The 20,829-nt window shown below is 47.3% G+C and overlaps 1 protein-coding gene and 1 long non-coding RNA gene across 3 annotated transcripts in view; one reads left to right on the top strand and one right to left on the bottom strand.

The window, feature by feature from the left end:
• LOC307221429 overlaps positions 1 to 20,829 on the top strand; it is a 295,540-nt gene that overhangs the window by 183,209 nt on the left and 91,502 nt on the right. The gene's annotated exons all lie outside the window — the stretch shown is intronic.
• SAMD4B (sterile alpha motif domain containing 4B) overlaps positions 1 to 20,829 on the bottom strand; it is a 37,603-nt gene that overhangs the window by 16,142 nt on the left and 632 nt on the right. Inside the window, exons 2-5 of one of the 2 annotated variants that reach the window (XM_079985448.1) lie at positions 10,251 to 10,709; positions 4,167 to 4,649; positions 2,547 to 2,789; positions 553 to 662 (exon numbers count right to left, since the gene is read on the bottom strand). In XM_079985448.1, coding sequence (XP_079841574.1) covers positions 553 to 662; positions 2,547 to 2,789; positions 4,167 to 4,649; positions 10,251 to 10,446 — 1,032 coding nt within the window. In that variant the 5' untranslated portion in view covers positions 10,447 to 10,709. Of the gene's footprint in view, positions 1 to 540; positions 663 to 2,546; positions 2,790 to 4,166; positions 4,650 to 10,250; positions 10,710 to 20,829 lie in introns of both variants that reach the window. The other variant, XM_079985447.1, reaches the window with a different exon arrangement.

Below are 20,829 nucleotides of genomic sequence, written 5' to 3' on the forward strand. Positions count from 1 at the left end.
TAATAATAATAATGATAATGATAATGATAATAATAAGGGACGCGGGTGGCGCTGTAGGTTAAACCACAGAGCCTAGGACTTGCTGATCAGAAGGTGGGCAGTTCAAATCCCCGCGACGGGGTGAGCTCCCGTTGCTGGGTCCCTGCTCCTGCCCACCTAGCAGTTTGAAAACACGTCAAAAGTGCAAGTAGATAAATAGGTATCGCTCCAGTGGGAAGGTAAACGGCGTTTCCGTGTGCTGCTCTGGTTCGCCAGAAGCGGCTTAGTCATGCTAGCCACATGACCCGGAAGCTGTACGCCGGCTCCCTTGGACAATAAAGCGAGATGAGCGCCGCAACCCCAGTGTCAGCCACGACTGGACCTAATGGTCAGGGGTCCCTTTATCTTTACCTTTAATAATAATAATGGCTTCTCAGAAACCCAAAGGGCCCCTGCTAAGAGATCTTCCAACAACTCTAGACATGCTTTCTTTCCCCAGACCCCCCCCCCCACTTGCAAAGCAGTCGCCCCCAGCTGCCCCCAGGACTCTGGTTTAAGCACCTTGTGCAGTACCTGCGACTCCAGGTGTTGCTCTGTGAGGGTCATCATCTCTTCGTAGGTCATCTGGGAGAAGAGGGCTGCATATTTGTGGAGGCGAAGACTCTTCAGCCACGAGGGGACATCTGGGGAGAGCGGTCGAGAGGTAAGACACCTTTGGGGGACAGCCTTGTGAGTGAGCCAATGTCACGGAGTGTGGAATCTAGGCAAACTGTATTTGGTCAGGCCCTTGCGGCGCAACAGAAGCAAAGTTGCCAGAACCATGTGTATTAATAAAACTTATAAACCATGTCGTTTTATGCACATTGAAAACTGAAATGTTTTTAAAATATTTTAAGGTCTTTCGGGGGGTGTTTTCTTGTGCTGAAAGCCATCTTGGTCTCCCTTTTGAGAGGAGGAGTAGAATAAACTCCCGCCAATGGTCAGGGATGACGAGACACCTGAAGGGCAACAAGTTGGGGAAGGCTGTCTAGCACAGCCGAAGAGTAGTAAAAAACTGAGTGTCAGGGAACTGTCCCAGCAATGAGGCATCTCAGAATGGGGAGTATTCTTACCGCCCTTGGTCAGGACTATGTCTATCGGCATAGCAGAGCCTTTGAAACAAAAGGATGTTTCCCAGGTAACAGGGTCTACAGGAGGGGCCAAGCATATGTTTGCGACTCCCATTGGGACAATCAAGTCTCTGACTGCTGCAGACTCAGCTGCCTCGACCTGGGGCTGAACAGGCAGGAGGTGTGTCTGTATTTAACTCTCTCTCTCTCTCTCTCTCTCTCTCTCTCTCACACACACACACACACACACACAAATGTACTGGCCAGGCAAGTGATTCCTCCTGAGCTTCCTGGGCATGAGAACATGGCAAGCCAAGAGGGACTTTAGAGAATGAGCATTTGTGCCATTTTACAAAGTTTGAGAGGGGTGGGGAATGGACTGCTCAAAGATACAGCTACACATACATGTCTGAGGACTCCTTTTGCAGAATCCTCAAATCCCATTATCAGGGCTGGTGCTCAGCAGGTCTTTCCGATATTTTGAATTACTATAACTACATTGTTTTGATGATTTCGTAAGAATTGTTGAATCGTGGAGCTGGAAGGGACCACAAAGGTCATCCAGACAAACCCCCAGTAATGGAGGAGTCCTTTGCCCAACATGGGGCTCAAACCCACGAGCCTGAGTGTCTCATGCTCTACCGGTTTGGCTCTACTTCTGTTTCCTGTATACCTGAAGGAGCGTCTCCACCCCCATCGTCCAGCCTAGACACTGAGGTCCAGATCCGAGGGCCTTCTGGCGGCTCCCTCACTGCGAGAAGTGAGGTTACAGGGAACCAGGCAGAGAGCCTTCTGGGTAGTGGCGCCCGCCCTGTGGAATCCCCTCCCACCAGATGTGAAGGAAATAAGCAGCTATCTTATTTTTAAAAGACATCTGAAGGCAGCCCTGTTCAGGGAAGTTTTTAATATTTAACGCTGCACTTGATTGGGAGCCGCCCAGAGTGGCTGGGGAAACTCAGCCAGATGGGTGGGGTATAAATAATAAATTATTATTGTTATTATTTCTGTGTTTGATATTACAGCAGCTGCAATGTTTTTAATGCTATGGCGATTGTTGTGAGCCGCTTTGAGCTCAACATTGCTGTTGGAAAAGCGGAATACAGTCATACCTCAAATTGAAGTAGCTTTTCAGGTTGTGCTCCGCGGTGACCCGAAGTAATGGAGTCAAAATGACGTCACGCGCATGCGTGGAAGCGCCAAATTGCGACCCACGCACTCGCAGACGTGGGTTGCGTTCGCTTCTGGAATCAAACGGGGCTCCGGAACAGATCCCGTTCGCATCCAGAGGTACCACTGTACAAATATTAAATCGAATCAAGCCAATTTGGTAGAACGGGGTTTCCTGCGGTTTGGGGACCGGCATTCATCTTTGCGATCAGTCTCTGACCCAGGAGGACAGAACCGCAGTCCACCAAAGTGGCTGTCGAGTCCAGCCGCACTCTCCCCCTCCCGAAGTACCTTTCATGCCGCTCCCCTCCTCCTGGAAGGTGTTTCGGCTGCCAGGCTGCTCCTCCGTCTGCTCGCTGCCCGATGAGGCCACGCTGCTCTGGGGCGACAGCGGAGCGTGCTCCCCGCCGGGGATGAAGGCTGGCCGGGCGCCCATCTCGTCTACGCTCATCCACTCACTGGGGACCTGCTGGCTGGTGGGGATGAGGGACATGGAGCGCTTCAGCGGGCTGGGGTGGATTTGGCAGGGGAGAGCTGGAAGGAGGGAAGAGATGGTTAGGACCTGCCGACAATGGCCCCACACTCGGGCTGCAAAATCACCAGGAAGGCTTAAGCAGCTTAGGAGAGATTTCAGGACAAAGGAAAGTGTTACAAATTCCGAACCTGTCGAGTGGCTGTACTACCCAGAATGTAGGTTCATTCGGTGAACCTGACCGGAAGGAAGTTTGAGCAGCAATACACCGAGAACCACCAATTTGTCTTCTGAGGTCCTTCTTCATGTGCCCCCTATCCAGGCAGTTCAGAGGGTGGCAACATCTTCTCAGTGTTGGCTCCCCATTTGTGGAATTTTCTCCCCAGGGCAACATCAATATATATTGAGCACAATTCAAAGTGTTGGTGCTGACCTTTAAAGCCCTAAATGGCTTCGGCCCTGTATATCTGAAGGAGTGTCTCCACCCCATCATCCAGCCTGGACACTGAGGTGAGGTTACGCGGAACCAGGCAGAGGGCCTTTTCGGCAGTGGTGCTGCCCTGTGCAATGCCCTCCTGTCAGATGTCAGAGATAAACAACTATATGTCTTTCAGAAGACATCTGAAGGCAGCCCTGTATAGGGATGTTTTTAAGGTTTGATGTTTTAGACATTAAACAGATATGTTTTCATATCTGTTGAAAGCCACCCAGATGGGTGGGGAATAACAACAACAACAACAACAACAACAACAACAACAACAATGTATTCAGGCACCAGGCAAATTCATTACTTTTTAACCAGGCCTTTGGTTTTTAACTGTCTATGGCCTTTAGAGTATTTTAATGTATTTTCTTTTCTGGTAAGTTGCTTTGAGTTGACATGGCAAAACAAGTGACTAATAATAATAATAATAATAATAATATTCAAGCAAGGAACTGGAACAACCCAACTGGCTGACTAGGCCTCAAGGATCACCCGACCAAAGAGGTTTCGCACAGTCCTTTGCAGTGCCTACAAATCTGAAATGTTTTCTTAGCTCTGGCGTGAAGGATAGGAAAGCAAGACTCACAGCTTTTGATATCAACAGATTCCTCCCAGAGATGAGAGAGCTCCCTCTGGCTTGAGACAGATAGCTCAGTTTATTTCCAAGCCATTTCACCAAAAATTGGGAAATACTAAGCTAATCAGAATTGGTTAACTCCTTCCAGGGGCAACCTTTTAGAGCAGCAGAGATCTTCTTCCAGAAAGGTTGCTCCTGAGGGAACTGCTGCGGTGGGGCAAGAACCTACCGTAGTGAATTGGGAAGGTCTTCTATGCCCCAAGACACAGATTTTAGATTTTAATTTTTTTGCAGGAAAACACCCCCACTGTCACCCTCCCAAGCAAGATGGCGCCTGTTTCACAGACCCTCCTCACCCCTCCGCCCTGCCTTCCGCACCTGCGTTTGCGTTGCTCCCGATACTGTTGATGGCCGACGGCACGGATCCAGAGGAATGGAAGGACATGTGCCCATTTTCCCGCGGCGGCTTCTCCTGCCAGCTGTGCCCCAGGTCTCCGGGGCCCGTGTCCACGGGGCCCTGCCACTCGTCTGAGCCCTGGCGCGAGTGGTAGGCCGTGTCGGGCCGCCCCCTGCTCTGGCCGGAGTAGCCGCTGGAGAGGCGCTCCTCCAGGTGGTTGAGCCACAGGGCCAGGGAGTTGCGGTCGTCCAGCGTGGTGGCCGGGTGGATGAGGGCGTAGGAGAGGAGCTGCCGGCTCTCCTCGATGAAGAGGTTGCTCTCGATGGAGTAGGCCAGCACCTTCTGCAAGAGCTTCATGTACTCGGACTTGGCGTCCGTGTTGCCAGGCTGGAGGAGAGGCAGGTGGGAGAGGAGGAGGGAGACTACTTTGTCCTTGGGCTCTTGGTGCCACTGACTGATGACAGCTGTTGGGGTAAGAGAGAGGGGCAAGTCAAGAGAATATCTGGTGCTGCTGGGGACGATTGACTGATTTCAGTTGATTTGATTGACATCCTATGCCCTCTTCAAATGTGTTGGGGAGTTTATTGCTGTTTTCATTTTGCTTATGTGCTTTGTTCCATTTTATTTATTTATTTATACATACATACATACATACATACCTACTACCTACCTACCTACATACATACAGTGGTACCTTGGGTTACATAGGCTTCAGGTTACAGACTCCACTAACCCAGAAATAGTGCTTCAGGTTAAGAACTTTGCTTCAGCATGAGAACAGAAATCATGCTCCGGCGGTGCAGCAGCAGCGGGAGGCCCCATTAGCTAAAGTGGTGCTTCAGGTTAAGAACAGTTTCAGGTTAAGTACGGACCTCCGGAACGAATTAAGTAACCTGAGGTACCACTGTACGTACATACATACATACATACTTTTCAAGTTTATACATTTCGCTAGTTTTATACATTTCACTAATTTTGACATTTCAAAACTTGCCTTCCATCCCCCCCTTTCTGTGGTTCCTTAAACTTGTTTTTATTATCTTCTGCATATCCAAATTAACTTAATTTACTCATTTATTCATCTTTTTAAATATATACTCTTATAAAATTGCAGGTTGTTACAATGACCCTGTCTATGTCTTTATCTGTTTCTAATTTATCTGTAAATATTCAATAAACCATTTCGATTCTTTTATTTAAAAAATGTTATCTTGATTTTCCGGTAACTTTTGCTATTTCTGCATATTTCCATTGTATCCATTCTTCCTTTACTGGGACTTCTGCTTCTTTCCATTTTGGGGCCAGTAACATTCTTGCTGCTGTAGTTGCATACATGAATAAGTTTCTGCAAGCTTCTATAGTTTCTATACATTTTAGGTAGTTCTGTCCCTTTAATTCCCAAAAGAAAAGCTTCTGGTTGTTGTTTTTTAACAAAGGTTACTTTAAACACCCTTTTCATTTCATTATATATCAGTTCCTAGAAATGAATTGATTATGTACATTGTGGTTTTATATTCAGATTTTAGCTTTCTTGATCTCCTGCCCTCAGGAAGAAGATATAGAAGCATGATTAGTCGCACCAACAGGGTAAAGAACGGCTTCTATCCGTGGGCTGTTAGGCTGCTGAATGAAAAGATACAGTGGTGCCTCGCAAGACGAAATTAATCCGTTCCGTGAGGCTCTTCGTATAGCGATTTTTTCGACTTGCGAAGCAAGCCCATTGACAGCTTAGTGGATTAGCGCTATTAGCGGTTTAGCGGCTTTTAGCGGATCAGCTGATAAGCGGCTTATCAGCGGATCAGCTGATAAGCGGCTTAGGGCTTAGGAAAAGGGGGGAAAAAGGGGAAAACCCCCGCAGGAACTCGCAAGACATTTTCATCTTGCAAAGCAAGCCCATAGGGAAATTCGTTTTGCGAAGCGCCTCCAAAACGGAAAACCCTTTCATCTAGCGGGTTTTCCGTCTTGCGAGGCGTTCGTCTTGCGGGGCACCACTGTAACAACAAGGCAACTGACTTTCGGGTTTGGTGGGTGTGCGTCAGTAAACGAGGGGAATAAAGACTACGAGAGCTGCGGGAGAAGGACACTGAGCAACATCAGTTGCTCAGGACTAAGGAAAAACCGTGAAGCTCCCTTATTATTTTTTGCTATTGAATGCTGCACGTTGTTTAAGCATTCCGGTTACATTTAAGGTACAGTGGTATCACTGGTTGGGGACAGGATCCGTTCCGGAGCTCTGGTCAGATCCCGAGGTTTCCGCAACCGGAGGGACCGCTTCTGCACATGCGCAGGGTAGAGCGCTTCTGCACATGCGCACGTGGCGAAACCCGGAAAAATACTTCCAGCTTAGCCGTGTTCATATCCTGAAGGATACACAACCAAAGGTGTCCGTATCCAGAGGTACCACTGTACTGAAATGTGGGGTTGTTTTTAAGTTATTATATTTTTGTTTCACTGTGCTATTGTAAAATTGGTTATTATTGTAATTTTGTGTTGTGAACTGCCCTGAGAAGGGTAGTATACAAATTTAATAAAGAAAACCATAATAATACAGGCAGCCCCCTGTTTATGCAGGGGTTATGTTCCGAGGCACCGAGCACGTCGGTGAAATTGTGTATAACTGAAGACCACTGAAAAAGCCTGCAAACACCCCGTTCCGCACCCTCCCTTTCAGTGACATCTTTATGACGTTTCCAGGTCACGTCCGGGTTCGGCACAATACACACAATCACAATCATACTGAATGTGCATAAACAAGTGGCTGCCTGTAATAAGTTTTCATAGTGTTTGTTTAAAATGCATTCCTGTTTTTCTTTGTTGTAAGCTGCTTTGAGCACGATTTTTTGTGTGTGGAAAGGCAGCATACAAATAAAACGAATGAATCAATCAATTTACTGTATGTTTCGCTCTATAGGACACACTTTTCCCCCTCCAAAAATTAAGGGGAAATGTGTGTGCGTCCTAGGGAGTGAATGCAGGCTCCTTAACGCGAAGCCTCCAAAGCAGAGAAGAAGCGCTCCCTCCGTGCTCCGGAGGTTACGCATTGCTTTCGCTGAAGCCTGGAGAGCGAGAGGCGTCGGTGCGCACCGACCCCTCTCGCTCTCCAGGCTTCAGGGATAACCACCCGAAGCCTTTGGAGCCCAGTGGGAACTCGCACTGCGCTCCGGAGGCTTTGGGTTCCTTAGAGGGAGAGCTGTGCAGCACCCCTTCAGCGAAGCGGCAGGAGAAATGGAAGGGTCTCCGTTTCTCCTGCCGCTTCGCTGAAGGGGCGCTGAGCAGAGAGGGGGAGATTTTTTTTTTCTTGTTCTCCCCCTCTAAAACAAGGTGCGTCCTATGGTGGGGTGCGTCCTATAGAGCAAAAAATATGGTACATAGTACTACTGTGGTGTTTTTTAGAAGGTGATGCTGGAAGCCACAGGTGAGGAAAGAGTGCTTGGGTCTTCCCAGCGCGCTCCCCAATGGGCCATCTGGTTGGCCAATGTGAGAACAGGATGCTGAACTAGATAGGCCATTGGCCTGATCCTGCAGGCTCATCTTACATCCTTATATTTGAACGAAAGCACCTTCAATTGTTTCTGGAGTGTGTAGAGCAGGCATCCCCAAACTCGGCCCTCCAGATGTTTTGGGACTACAATTCCCATCATCCCTGACCTGTTAGTTAGGGATGATCATAGAATCATAGAGTTGGAAGAGACCACAAGGGCCATCGAGTCCAACCCCCTGCCAAGCAGGAAACACCATCAGAGCACTCCTGACATATGGTTGTCAAGCCTCTGCTTAAAGACCTCCAAAGAAGGAGACTCCACCACACTCCTTGGCAGCAAATTCCACTGTCAAACAGCTCTTACTGCCAGGAAGTTCTTCCTAATGTTTAGGTGGAATCTTTTTTCTTGTAGTTTGGAACCATTGCTCCGTGTCCGCTTCTCTGGAGCAGCAGAAAACAACCTTTCTCCCTCCTCTATGTGAAATCCTTTTATATATTTGAACATGGCTATCATATCACCCCTTAACCTCCTCTTCTCCAGGCTATGGAGAAGTTGTTGGGAGTTGTAGTCCCGAAACATCTAGAGGGCTGAGTTTGGGGATGCCTGGTGTAGACAGAGATGCCGTTCCACAGAACAGGAGCAGCTACAGTAAAAGCCTTGCTCTCGGTTACTTCAGAGAAGGCTTCTGAGATTTTCAGAACTTGAGGGAGAAAGCTCTCCTGCAGACAAAAGCAGAATCTTCTTAGGACCACCTTCCCCAAGTTGAAGCCCTCCAAATGTTTCCAACTACAGCTCCCAGCAGCCACCTGGCTGGGGCTGCTGGGAGTTGTAGTCCAAAGCATCTGGAGAGTTTTATCTTGGGGGGCGAGGGGAAGGTTGATTGAGGGTGCTCCGAATTGTCTCCTGGCTTTACGTCAGCAGCCTCCGAAAGAGATTCGGTGAATTCAACCTCATTTCTCCCTTTTGCCTTAATCTTGGGCTACACTATTATTAGAGAGCTGTAGGAGTTGCATTTTGCCTCACAGATAAAAGGGAGGTGCTTGTGTGTGTTAGTTACAAGGGTGGGGGTGGTGAAGGGGGTGTCTGTGCTTGGGGAATGGAGCTTAACTGAGTGGCATGGAGTTCTCACAGCTTAGCAAGATCCAGCAGAACTTGTGAGGACACTTGGTCCTTATCAGGCGTTCGGCAAAAGGAGGCAGATGCCACAGGCTGATCACCCCCAAAGTGCATGCATTATGCACTCCTAATCTGCAAATTATCCGAGATTAGTTATAGGAGGTCTACATTTCCTCAGTGTTCAGTCACGAGTAAACTGAGGCGGGGGGAGCTCCTTGACCCATTTGCAATTTTTAGGCGAGCGCTTAAATGCAAAGTGTGAATCAGGGAGAACGTGCATTTGCAAACATGTGTACCGGAGAGGCCCACTCACAGAGCCGGAATTAGATGCAGCTAAACCATATGCTCTGGGCAAACGCAGGTCTTCTATCTATCACAGTGTGCGAAGTGGCGCGAGGGGATGAATCACAGAGCTTCATGAATAAGGAATGAATACATAATTTTATCTCCTCCTTTAATATCAGAATGCCGAGTCACCCAATAAAAAACGACTGGCAATAGGTTGTCAGAAGTACTTTTAACACAACACACAATTGTGTGGAACGTGTCCAGAGGAGGGCAACCAAAATGGTCAAAGGCCTGTAAACGATGCCTTATGAGGAACGACTAAGGGAGCTGGCCATGTTTAGCCTGGAGAAGAGGAGGTTAAGGGGTGATATGATAGCCATGTTCAAATATATAAAAGGATGTCACATAGAGGAGGGAGAAAGGTTGTTTTCTGCTGCTCCAGAGAAGCAGACACGGAGCAATGGTTCCAAACTACAAGAAAAAAGATTCCACCTAAACATTAGGAAGAACTTCCTGGCAGTAAGAGCTGTTTGACAGTGGAATTTGCTGCCAAGGAGTGTGGTGGAGTCTCCTTCTTTGGAGGTCTTTAAGCAGAGGCTTGACAACCATATGTCAGGAGTGCTCTGATGGTGTTTCCTGCTTGGCAGGGGGTTGGACTCGATGGCCCTTGTGGTCTCTTCCAACTCTATGATTCTATGATTCTAATTAATCTATGGAATTCGCTGCTTCAAAACAGCCATTAGCCATGGGGAGTTTTCTGAAGAACTGGACCTCTTCTTTGTGAATCTGCTAAACAGCAGCTCTGAGACACCACAGCTAACTGGAGCCGTGCTCACATGAATACCAGGTGATCAGTGTAGGAAATTAGCCAGGCGTGTTTTGTGACAGGTAACTTGCCTTTCGCGAGGAAGCAGAGATTCCTGGACACCTGGTTTAGCACATAACATCACCATCTGGCTGGCAACACCCTTCTTCATCGTTCTGCCCCTCCATCATTTTGGTTGCCCTTTTCTGAACCTTTCCCAACTCTACAAAACCCTTTTGGAGGTGAGTGACCAGAGTGTGCCCAACCCAATTAAGGACCCGTGGCAATACTGCGACATAAGCAGATGGTCTGAATCCATTCGGACTGTGAGGACGTTAGACCTAAGTTCCAGCGGGGGAAAAGAGCTGACTTACCTGCACTGTTGGCTTCTGACTCCAGAACGTGGATCTCTGTGCAATCTGCCAACGAGTGCTCCAGGCACAGCTGCAGAAAGCGGGCTTGAGTGCGAGAGATGCGCTTGAGGAGAGACAGCAGGGCCACCGTCTGCTCACATTCGTTCCAACCTTTGAACCAGCCAGCAAGGATGCCCACCTGGTCCCGGAACATCATGGTGGCTGGCACCTCGGGTTCAGCGGCAACTCACCCACAATGGGGTCAAGGAAGCACCAGGGTTTGGGGTGGGGTAGGGGGGAAGGACCCCTCACATGGTTTCAACCCCAAGTCTGGAGGCTCGGCAGAAGGCCACAAACCAGAACACCGACTTTCCCGTTAGCAGAGAAGCAGAATGGCATGGAAAGGGAGTCTTTGCTGTTCCGAAGATCTTTGGGTTCTTTGGGGATTATTCCACTTCAGCAGGATGTCTCAGAACCCCCCTGTAAGACAGAACGAGAGTCAAGGATGAGGATCTTTGCATCCCTCCATATTTGTCTGTACCCTACAAAATTATGCTGGGCAAACAGAACCCCATGCTTTCAAAAACTCCTGTCTATCAGCACAATGTGGTGACAATGGAACACCCAGGCCCATTTGCATTTGTTTTTAAAATGGTACTTTTTAATTATTGTGAAAGGCTCCCTGAGAATATTTATATTGAAGGGTGGCATAGTAGTTGGTTCAAAAAAAAAAAAAAATACTGACTCAAGGAAATGTTCGGCCTGGGTCTGGTGGACTAGAGTTCAAATTCAGAGGTGTCTCTAGGAGGTAGAGTCCAGGGGCAACTGCTTTGGACAGTTCACACAAGGCTCAACGTTTTGAACTACAAAATGCAGAGTGATGACGACGGCGAACTCAAGAGTGTGGAGCCCCTTTCACAGAAGTGCTGTTGGAAGGTACCCCAAGGGTCATCTAGCCCAACCCCCTGCGATGCAGGAATTACGGGTTTGGAATCGCTTCTTGCACCCTTCTAATCCAGGAATGCCAACCTAGGCCACGATCACAAAGCATTTGCTTCGGTTTGACTGGGGTGTTTTTCCACCCCTGTACTGCCCTTGCCCAGAGAAGAGCTTTTGGAGACCTCTGAGCAGGACTGGCACACCAGTTAAGTCAAGGCTGACACTGACCAAGGATACACAGCTGGCTCTGAAGGCAACCAAGGGAAAGCCAAACAATAGCAGCCCCTCACACCCAACCACTTGTGCACACTAATCCTACAGAAATGAGGCCTCTTCCGTTGCATTCCCCCTGTACCATAGAAGTTTAAACTCGAAGATCCTCAGAGCAGAGACCCCCTCCCCCATCATTCTTGCTCACGTGAAGTACTATATACAGTGGACGCTCAGGTTGTGAACGTGATCCGTGCAGGATGCATGTTCGCAACCTGCAGCGGCGCGTCTGCGCATGTGCGGGTTGCAATTGGGCACCTCTGTGCATGCACCAAGCGCGATTCAGCGCTTCTGTGCATGCACAACTGCCGAAACCTGGAAGTAACCTGTTCCGGTACTTCCGGGTTTCAGCGGGTCCGTAACCCGAAAAAACGCAACCTGAAGCGTCTGAAACCCGAGGTATGACTGTATATACTTTGATGATACTGCAGGAGCCATACAACTTGAACACCCGAGGCAAGAATACAAGATGGGTGACACCTGGCTTGAGAGCAGTACATGTGAAAAGGATCTAGGAGTCTTGGTTGACCACAAACTTGACATGAGCCAACAGTGTGACGCGGCAGCTAAAAAAGCCAATGCAATTCTGGGCTGCATCAATAGGAGTATTGCATCTAGATCAAGGGAAGTAATAGTGCCGCTGTATTCTGCTCTGGTCAGACCTCACCTGGAGTACTGTGTCCAGTTCTGGGCACCACAGTTCAAGAAGGACACTGACAAACTGGAACGTGTCCAGAGGAGGGCAACCAAAATGGTCCAAGGCCTGGAAACGATGCCTTATGAGGAACGGCTAAGGGAGCTGGCCATGTTTAGCCTGGAGAAGAGGAGGTTAAGGGGTGATATGATAGCCATGTTCAAATATATAAAAGGATGTCACATAGAGGAGGGAGAAAGGTTGTTTTCTGCTGCTCCAGAGAAGCGGACACGGAGCAATGGTTCCAAACTACAAGAAAAAAGATTCCACCTAAACATTAGGAAGAACTTCCTGACAGTAAGAGCTGTTTGACAGAGGAATTTGCTGCCAAGGAGTGTGGTGGAGTCTCCTTCTTTGGAGGTCTTTAAGCAGAGGCTTGACAACCATATGTCAGGAGTGCTCTGATGGTGTTTCCTGCTTGGCAGGGGGTTGGACTCGATGGCCCTTGTGGTCTCTTCCAACTCTATGATTCTATGATTCTAAGAAACAGCAGCACCTGAAAGTGACTTGGCCTGAAGGCCTTGAAAGGAGTCAAAAGCAAGATGAAAAGCATGAGTAACCTCAAAGACACATGTAACTCCCCCTGCCAAAAAACCCCATACCTATTACATAACTGAATGCCTGGGAATTCAAAAGAATGCCAGTGTTGCTGGATAAAAGCTCCGTTAGTAGACTCCTCCTGCTTATCAGTGCAGAGGAAAGAACCAATTATGGATAATTTTACTATCTGCCTTTCGAATGATAAAAAGCACAAGCAGAAAAATCCAACGAATTTCCTAAAAAACTAACTGGCATGAACACAAAATGCTGTACCCATGAGCACAGCACAGCTTTCCCCACCGTCTGGGCACTGCCTCGGGTTTAAACAGTTGTGAACTCTTCGACAGAGAAGCCTGTTTCTATTAAAGCCCTTATATAAAGAGAGAGCATCTGTCTTTGAAAGAGAGAGAGAGAGAGAGAGAGAAAGACTGAGGAAATGGCTGTCTGGATCCCTCTATCCTCTGGACACTATAATTAGAGCCAACCAAAGCAAATGCCGTCCCCAAGAAAAGCCACCAGGAGAAGTCTGGAGGAGCAGCAAGGCAGCTGGCCCTAATTATACCTTCAGAGGAGGAAGGAGGCACGCCAAATGCCACCCACAGCTACGTAATGTGGAGGAGGGAGCCGCTTGGGTCTGCAGGTAGAGACCCAAAGCTGGGCAAGGGGCTGTGCCAACAGCTGGCAGAGCCATCCGGACGCTGGTCAGGAAGCAAGACAGGTATTCTCTGTGCTGTGACACCTCAGAGCTGGCATATCCTGTTGCCATCAAATGAAGGGGCGTTATATAATAATAATAATAATAATAATAATAATAATAATAATAATAACAACAACAACAACACACACAACAACAACAATAATAATAATAATAATAATAAATTTATTTATACATACCCAGCCCATCTGGCTGGGTTTCCCCAGCCATTCTGGGCAGCTTCCAACAGAACACCAAAATACAATAACCTATTAAACATTAAAAACTTCCCTAAACAGGGCTGCCTTCAGATGTCTTCTAAAAGTTTGGTAGTTATTCTTCTCTTTGACATCTCTTTGACTGGTCTTGAAAGACCTACACTGGCCCAGTATGTTTCCGAGCACAATTCAAAGTATTGATTCTGACCTTTAAAGCCCTAAACGGCCTTGGTCCAGTATACCTGAAGGAGCGTCTCCACCTCCATTGTTCTGCCTGGACACTGAGGTCCAGCGCCAAGGGCCTTCTGACGATTCCCTCGCTGTGAGAAACCAAGTTACAGGGAACCAGGCCTTCTCGGTAGTGGCGCCCTCCCTGTGGAACACCCTCCCCTCAAGGAAATAAACAACTTTCTGACTTTTAGAAGACATCTGAAGGCAATCCCGTATCGGGAAATTTTTTAACGTCTATATGTTCTACATTTTTTTATGTGCTGTAAGTCTCCCAGAGTGGCTGGGGAAACCCAGCCAGACGGGCGGGGTATGAATAATAAAATTATTGTTGTTGTTGTTGCAGGCACCGTCCACCAAGAGGGAAAACATTATCAACACTCAACCAGGGCTCTGACCGGCTTTGCAAACCAGACAGGATTCGGAAACCCCCAAAGTTTCTGAACTCATGATGGCAACAGCCCCAAGCTTAAAGAATATAAGAGGGGTTTTGGTGGATCAGATTGAAAGGTCTATCTAGTTCTAGTCCAACATCCTGTTCTGGCAGTCGCCACCCAGGAACTCCAAAGGGAAGCCCACAAGGAGGACCTGGGTGCAACAACACTCTCATCTGCAACTCCCAGCGAATGGCATTCAGAGGCATGTTCTCCCCCGGTCCTGGAGGTCATTTGTATTAGCCATCGTCACTAGTAGCCATGGGGATAGCTTTAGCATCCAATTTCTCCACAAACCACAACCCTGTAGAGCAGTGGTTCCAGATTCATAGAATCCTAGAATCATAGAGTTGGAAGAGACCACAAGGGCCATCGAGTCCAACCCCCTGCCAAGCAGGAAACACCATCAGAGCACTCCTGACATATGGTTGTCAAGCCTCTGCTTAAAGACCTCCAAAGAAGGAGACTCCACCACACTCCTTGGCAGCAAATTCCACTGTCAAACAGCTCTTACTGTCAGGAAGTTCTTCCTAATGTTTAGGTGGAATCTTCTTTCTTGTAGTTTGGGGCCATTGCTCCGGGTCCGCTTCTCTGGAGCAGCAGAAAACAACCTTTCTCCCTCCTCTATGTGACATCCTTTTATATATTTGAACATGGCTATCCTATCACCCCTTAACCTCCTCTTCTCCAGGCTAAACATGCCCAGCTCCCTTAGCCGTTCCTCATAAGGCATCGTTTCCAGGCCTTGGACCATTTTGGTTACCCTCCTCTGGACACGTTCCCGTTTGTCAGTGTCCTTCTTGAACTGTGGTGCCCAGAACTGGACACAGTACTCCAGGTGAGGTCTGACCAGAGCAGAATACAGCGGCACTATTACTTCCCTTGATCTAGATGCTATACTCCTATTGATGCAGCCCAGAATTGCATTGGCTTTTTTAGCTGCCGCATCACACTGTTGGCTCATGTCAAGTTTGTGGTCAACCAAGACTCCTAGATCCTTTTCACATGTACTGCTCTCAAGCCAGGTGTCACCCATCTTGTATTTGTGCCTCTCATTTTTTTTTGCCCAAGTGCAATACTTTACATTTCTCCCTGTTAAAATTCATCTTGTTTGTTTTGGCCCAGATTAGCTAAGCACTGTGGACCAACCGCCTGTGGTTCAAAATTCAAGCCTTGGGCCCCCTACTTTCGAAAATGATGGCATCTCTATGGTAGGTTTTGCTATGTGGGTGGTGGCATGGATCTCCTGGAGTCTGTGGACCATCAACTGGGAGCCACTCCTGTAGAGCAATTGTGCCTAAAACTTTTGATACTAGCTACAGGTGGCACGTCCAATTGATGCACAATTGCCAAAGCACCGGTACTTTTGGACGTGGAAGAGGGCAGAACGGGGGCATAATGGGGGCCAGGGACAGACACCCCCACCCCACACAAAATGGTTGCTGCCTGTAATAGGAGTTTGCTTTTGGTTTGTAAGATATTTCAGCTGCATAAGGAATTTGGGGCTAGAACTCTGAACATTATAAGCCCCATCCTAGTGACCCAGCTACGCGGCACAAATGTTCTTCACAAAGAATCCAAGGGGGGGAGCTTTTCTCTCTGAACCCCAAAGGGGTAATGCTGAAACTGAAGTCTGCTACTCCAACAAATTGGCAACCCATTGAACGGAGGCAGTGGGATGCAGTCTATGCGGCCTGTGGCTACCTGCTCCTGATCCTGAAACATCCAGGTATCTTAAAAGGCCAGCACGTCCCTGGTTCTCACAGTTGAGCAATCAAAATGTGGGAACAGGGCTGCCAAGAGCTACAAAAAGGACTTTTAAACCAGAATGCAAAAGAACCAATTCAAAATGAGGTTTCAGGGCGCAGGAGGACGTGTTGCACCATTTCGTGCATGAGAGGCCAGTGACACTACAGCTCTTGATCACAGCAACAGGTGGGACTTGAGAGGAAGAGTCAGGTCTGTATGGGCACACTTCTAGCTGACCAAAACTGTGCTAAAGAATAAAGCAGTGAAGGTGAACGGCTCATTAGGAAGAAAGAACACTGGCCTGGGAAGGGAGAATCTCCGAAGCCTTGGTGACTCTCCCTGCTTTACTATCCGTAGTTTGGCTAGCTTTAGTTTTCACATATTGCTCAGCCAGAAAGGAGCCCACACAAAAACAGAGCAATAAGGTGCACCCTGAATTAGGGTTCATCCACACTCTTGCTTGACTTGTCAGACCCGTGGAAAATCTGAAAAAAGCAATTCTGCTTAGCCAAGCTTCAATTCAGCAGGTAAGACTGAACTTTTGCAAGGCACAGCCGTGGAACAACGAGAAGAGCTCTTGGACCCGGAGGAATTAATCGGTACACAGTATGATCAAAATATGGTTCAAGCAAAAGCGTGGACAAGCCTTTATTTGTTCACGTGACCCTTTCCAGGTGATTTACTGTATTTTTGGTTTTTATGGAAGCCGCCCAGAGTGGCTGGGGAGGCCCAGCCAGATGGGCAGGGTATAAATAATAAATAATAATAATAATAATAATAATAATTATTATTATTATTATTATTATTATTATTATTATTATTATTATTTCCAGAGCGGATGGGGCAAGCCAGTCAGGTGGGCAACATGCAAATAATAGAATTATCACTATTAAATTATTACCTACCTACCTGTGCTTTAGGAATCAAAGTCTGGTTTTTTTATTAAAGTATTTATATACCACTTTATCATGTAAAGAAAAATATCAAAGCGGTATACAGCAATACATAATCTATAATACATAAAACAATAAATTTAAACAATTAGCCATTGTGCAAATTTATAAAGAACTCTGGGGTATCCTCCCCACAAAGTTACCAGTGCCCTGGTAACCAAAAAGCTTTGCCCGAGCCTAGCCCAATACTGATACACACACACACAAGCCAATTACTCTCTATGGTAGCGCATGCAAGCAAACGGCTTCACAGCTGAAGTGTGCAGAGGAAGGACAAGTGAATGGAAAGCCCAGAAGATAAACAAACTTGCCAATCCCAGCCTGTCATGTAATGAAGCCTGCAAAACAGCTCATGGAACGACAAACTGGATGATGGCCCTCAGCGCCTACGTTGTCTCATGCACTCACCCCAATTTCCAACACCCTTGCAAAACTCCCAGAAGTTAAAAACCCAACTAATTGCGAAGTGCAAAGTTTACTCCCTTTGCACTAGTTGGGTCCTCTTGCAAGTCAGGTAAGAGACACACCCACCTTAAAACAGGGTCCAGAACAAGTTTCCAATAGACAGTTCAGAATGAGACTTATGGGTCATTTTATAATCTAAGGACACACAACAGCGGCGCATCACGAAATATATTTCGAGTCAGATAAGCTTTTCCCCAAATAAAGCCTTTTGACAGGCCCTTACATATTCACAGCTGTCATGGACACAGAATTTGGGACCACATTACTAGTGATATAGAGCATTATAGTAACAGATGACCTCTCCTTCCAAGTTTCTTAATCTGCTTTTGCTCTCTGGTTGCAGTTTCTAGGCACGCAGAAGAATGGCAGAATCTCAGCCTTCTTATCTCTTGTCCTGACAAATCTGGTTACAGAGTCTTAAATGCAAGATAGGAAGCCTGAGGGAAAAACACAAAGGATGGAACCACAAGCTTCAACCAACCAACAAGGCAAGAAACTTTTGACAATAGGGTTGCCAGTATATATCATGCTTGGTGTTAATAGTTTGTACTGTCACCAGTGACTCCCACAATTGCAGACAAGGCTCCTCAGAAGGTTTACTTGTAACATGTGTGAAAGAAAGAAGCATGCCTACAATTTTCAATCAAGAAAAAAAAGTGCACCCATCACCAAAAGTTTGGGAAACTTTGGCCTGGTCATATGAGTCATTAAAGTTCCCTCTTTGCAATATTAACCTGAAGACCCGAAAATAAATGTTCTAAAAAGCACAATTACAGTACAGTACAAAAAGAGAGAGAGACTTTCTTCCATACACAAACCCTTTCCACCAGTGATCCCAAGGTATACAAAGAAAACAGCAAGATGTGTTGGAGAGAAGTTAAGCGATTATTTCAGGAGTTAATATTTCACACCTCAGGTGTTGCCATCAGTTTATCTCCTTCAGGCAGGGCAAAACAGCTTTCCACTTCTGGACAGAGAGACCAGCATTGTAGTTTATTGATTTAGCAACACAAATAGAAAGCTCTCTTAGAAACCATTCAGAACAAATGGCTGAAAAGAAAGATGGGAGGAAGCCCCAGTACGTTGAGCCTTGAAATTCAGAAAGCATAAGACTCAAACTGAAAGTGTACCAGAAAATTACACCAAGCCCACCAGGGTCATGTGACCAGGAAGAGCTAAATGTGCAACTACCACAAGGTACCAATAAGCCTGCCAAATCCCACCCCCAATGTGTTCAATTCTTGCAGAGAGATGCTCAAGTTCTGCACCAATAGCACACGTTGTCCCCTCTGAGGAGTTGAAGGGTCACCATTCAGCCTAAGTCAGAGCATCCATTTATCTAAATGCCCAGAGGAAAACTGGGATTTCTATACGGTACACGTCTTCCCAACCACCTTACAGGTGTCATAAAAGCAACCAATGAGTTTTCATCTATTGAAGGGGAGGGAGAACGCAAGCTTTTGGACTGGGAATATCAGGAAGCAGCCTGAACATACATATTGCTGCAACAGTTTAAACTTGTGCCTAGGGATACGAATGTTCTGGCTCTCTTGGAGAAGCCTTTCAAAACTCTCAGGAAACAAACTGACCTGGGAAGAAATTTCCCAATAAGACCCTTAGGCGAACAATGGGCGCAGCTGCTTCATTATGATGTGCCCATTTGGTCTAAGGAGTGGCGAGGAGAGGAGAAACTGATGAAAGGCACTTCAAGATCCTTCCAAGTTGTGTTCCAGATGAGAGAAGACAAGGGAAGCTGCCTCTGGAGGTGGAGAGGAGGCTTGTTGAATGTGGAAAGTTCCTGGGCCAGGAGAGAGGTAAAGCACTAGATAAGCGTATCATTGGCCGGATAACTGGATTAATAGTTAATGCCCAAACCAAGCGAGGGAGCCTTAAATGTTACTTACTGTAGAAAGAAGGGATTTTAAGTGCAAGGGGCAAATAACAACTCCTGGGCTCTGGGGAGGAAAATGTGTGTGAGGAAAATGCCTAGATTTAAAGAGGGGAATGTTGACTTCTGGTCAAAAAGTGGATGATGGGGTGGGGTGGAGAGAAAAGGATGGATGATCTAGGTTAGGAAGGAAGGAGGGTATTCAGTCTCACCTAAAACAAAACACCCAGTATTGGGGCTGGGGCAAAGCTAAGAATGGATACCACAAATTGAGATCGAGAGAGATGGAAATGACAGCCAGCTGTTGAGAGATGCTGTAGCGCTAGATGTTAAGCACTAAGCGAGGACCGTCTAGGTCCTCCCTCCAATTTCTATGACTCCAGAACTCACCTTAGGGATTGAAGGTGGAGGAGTCCTAAGAGATGGAATACAAACAATGGAGGAGAAAGCACAAGAACACGGCTAGATCAGAGCAAAGGCACACCCAGCCCAGCATCCCTCAAGAAACAGGGCCTGAAAGCAACATCACTATCACCAGCCCAACACTGCCAATCTTCAGGATCTGGTCTGTTGAAGTGCACTGAGCCCTGAGCACAGGAGGTTCCCCTTACACATCACAGGTCCTTGGATGCTGAAATACCTCAGTTGGTACAACATGGGACTCTTAATTTCAAGGCCATGGGTTTGAGCACCACATTGGGCAACAGACTACTGCATTGTGGGAGTTGGACAAGATGACCCTTCCAACTCAACAATTCTATGATCCCCACCTCCACCCAGATATGTCCAACCTTCTCTTAAACCCAGCTTTAAAATTGGGGTGGGGGGGAGAGAAGAGTATTAAATATATTAATAGTATTAAATAAATTACCGTAAATATATTAAATTTGGGAAAGTGATGAAAAGGGTGTGCAACAGGAGCTGGAATGTGAGGGGTGGGTGAGATGCAAGGAGGGAGAACAGGGGCTCAGGCCCCCAAAGTGCGTATATATCATCAAATACATGCATATCTCTATAATGGGGGTGGCGAATAGAAGAGGCTTCAACACCTTAATTTGGGAAAGGGGTGGGTGATGGGGAGCTGGGGCTGGAATGTGATGAGGTGGGCAAGTGGGGCGGAGGGAAAACGGGCTCAGTACTCCCCCCCCCACCAAATTTGTACATGAATACCTCTGTATGTGGGGGCAAAGAGAAGGGGATTTAACACCTTAAACTGGGAAAGGAGGGGGTGGGGCTGATGTGGCTGGAATGTGATGAGGTGGGCAAGTGGGGAGGAGGGAAAACAGGGGCTCAGTACCCCCACCAAATTTGCACATGGATACTTCTATTTGTTGGGGCAAAGAGAGGGGATTTAACACCTTAAACTGGAAAAGGGATGGGTGGGGGTGATGGGGAGCTGGAATGTGATGGGATGGGCAAGTGGGGAGGAGGGAAAACAGGGGCTCAGTACCCTCACCCCCACCAAATCTACACATATGTGGGGGAAAAGGGAAGGAGGATTTATAAAACTGGGAAAGGGGCAGGTGGG

The sequence above is a fragment of the Podarcis cretensis genome (genome assembly GCF_951804945.1).
Source record: "Podarcis cretensis genome assembly, chromosome: 8".
In the NCBI taxonomy this organism is placed as follows: domain Eukaryota; kingdom Metazoa; phylum Chordata; class Lepidosauria; order Squamata; family Lacertidae; genus Podarcis; species Podarcis cretensis.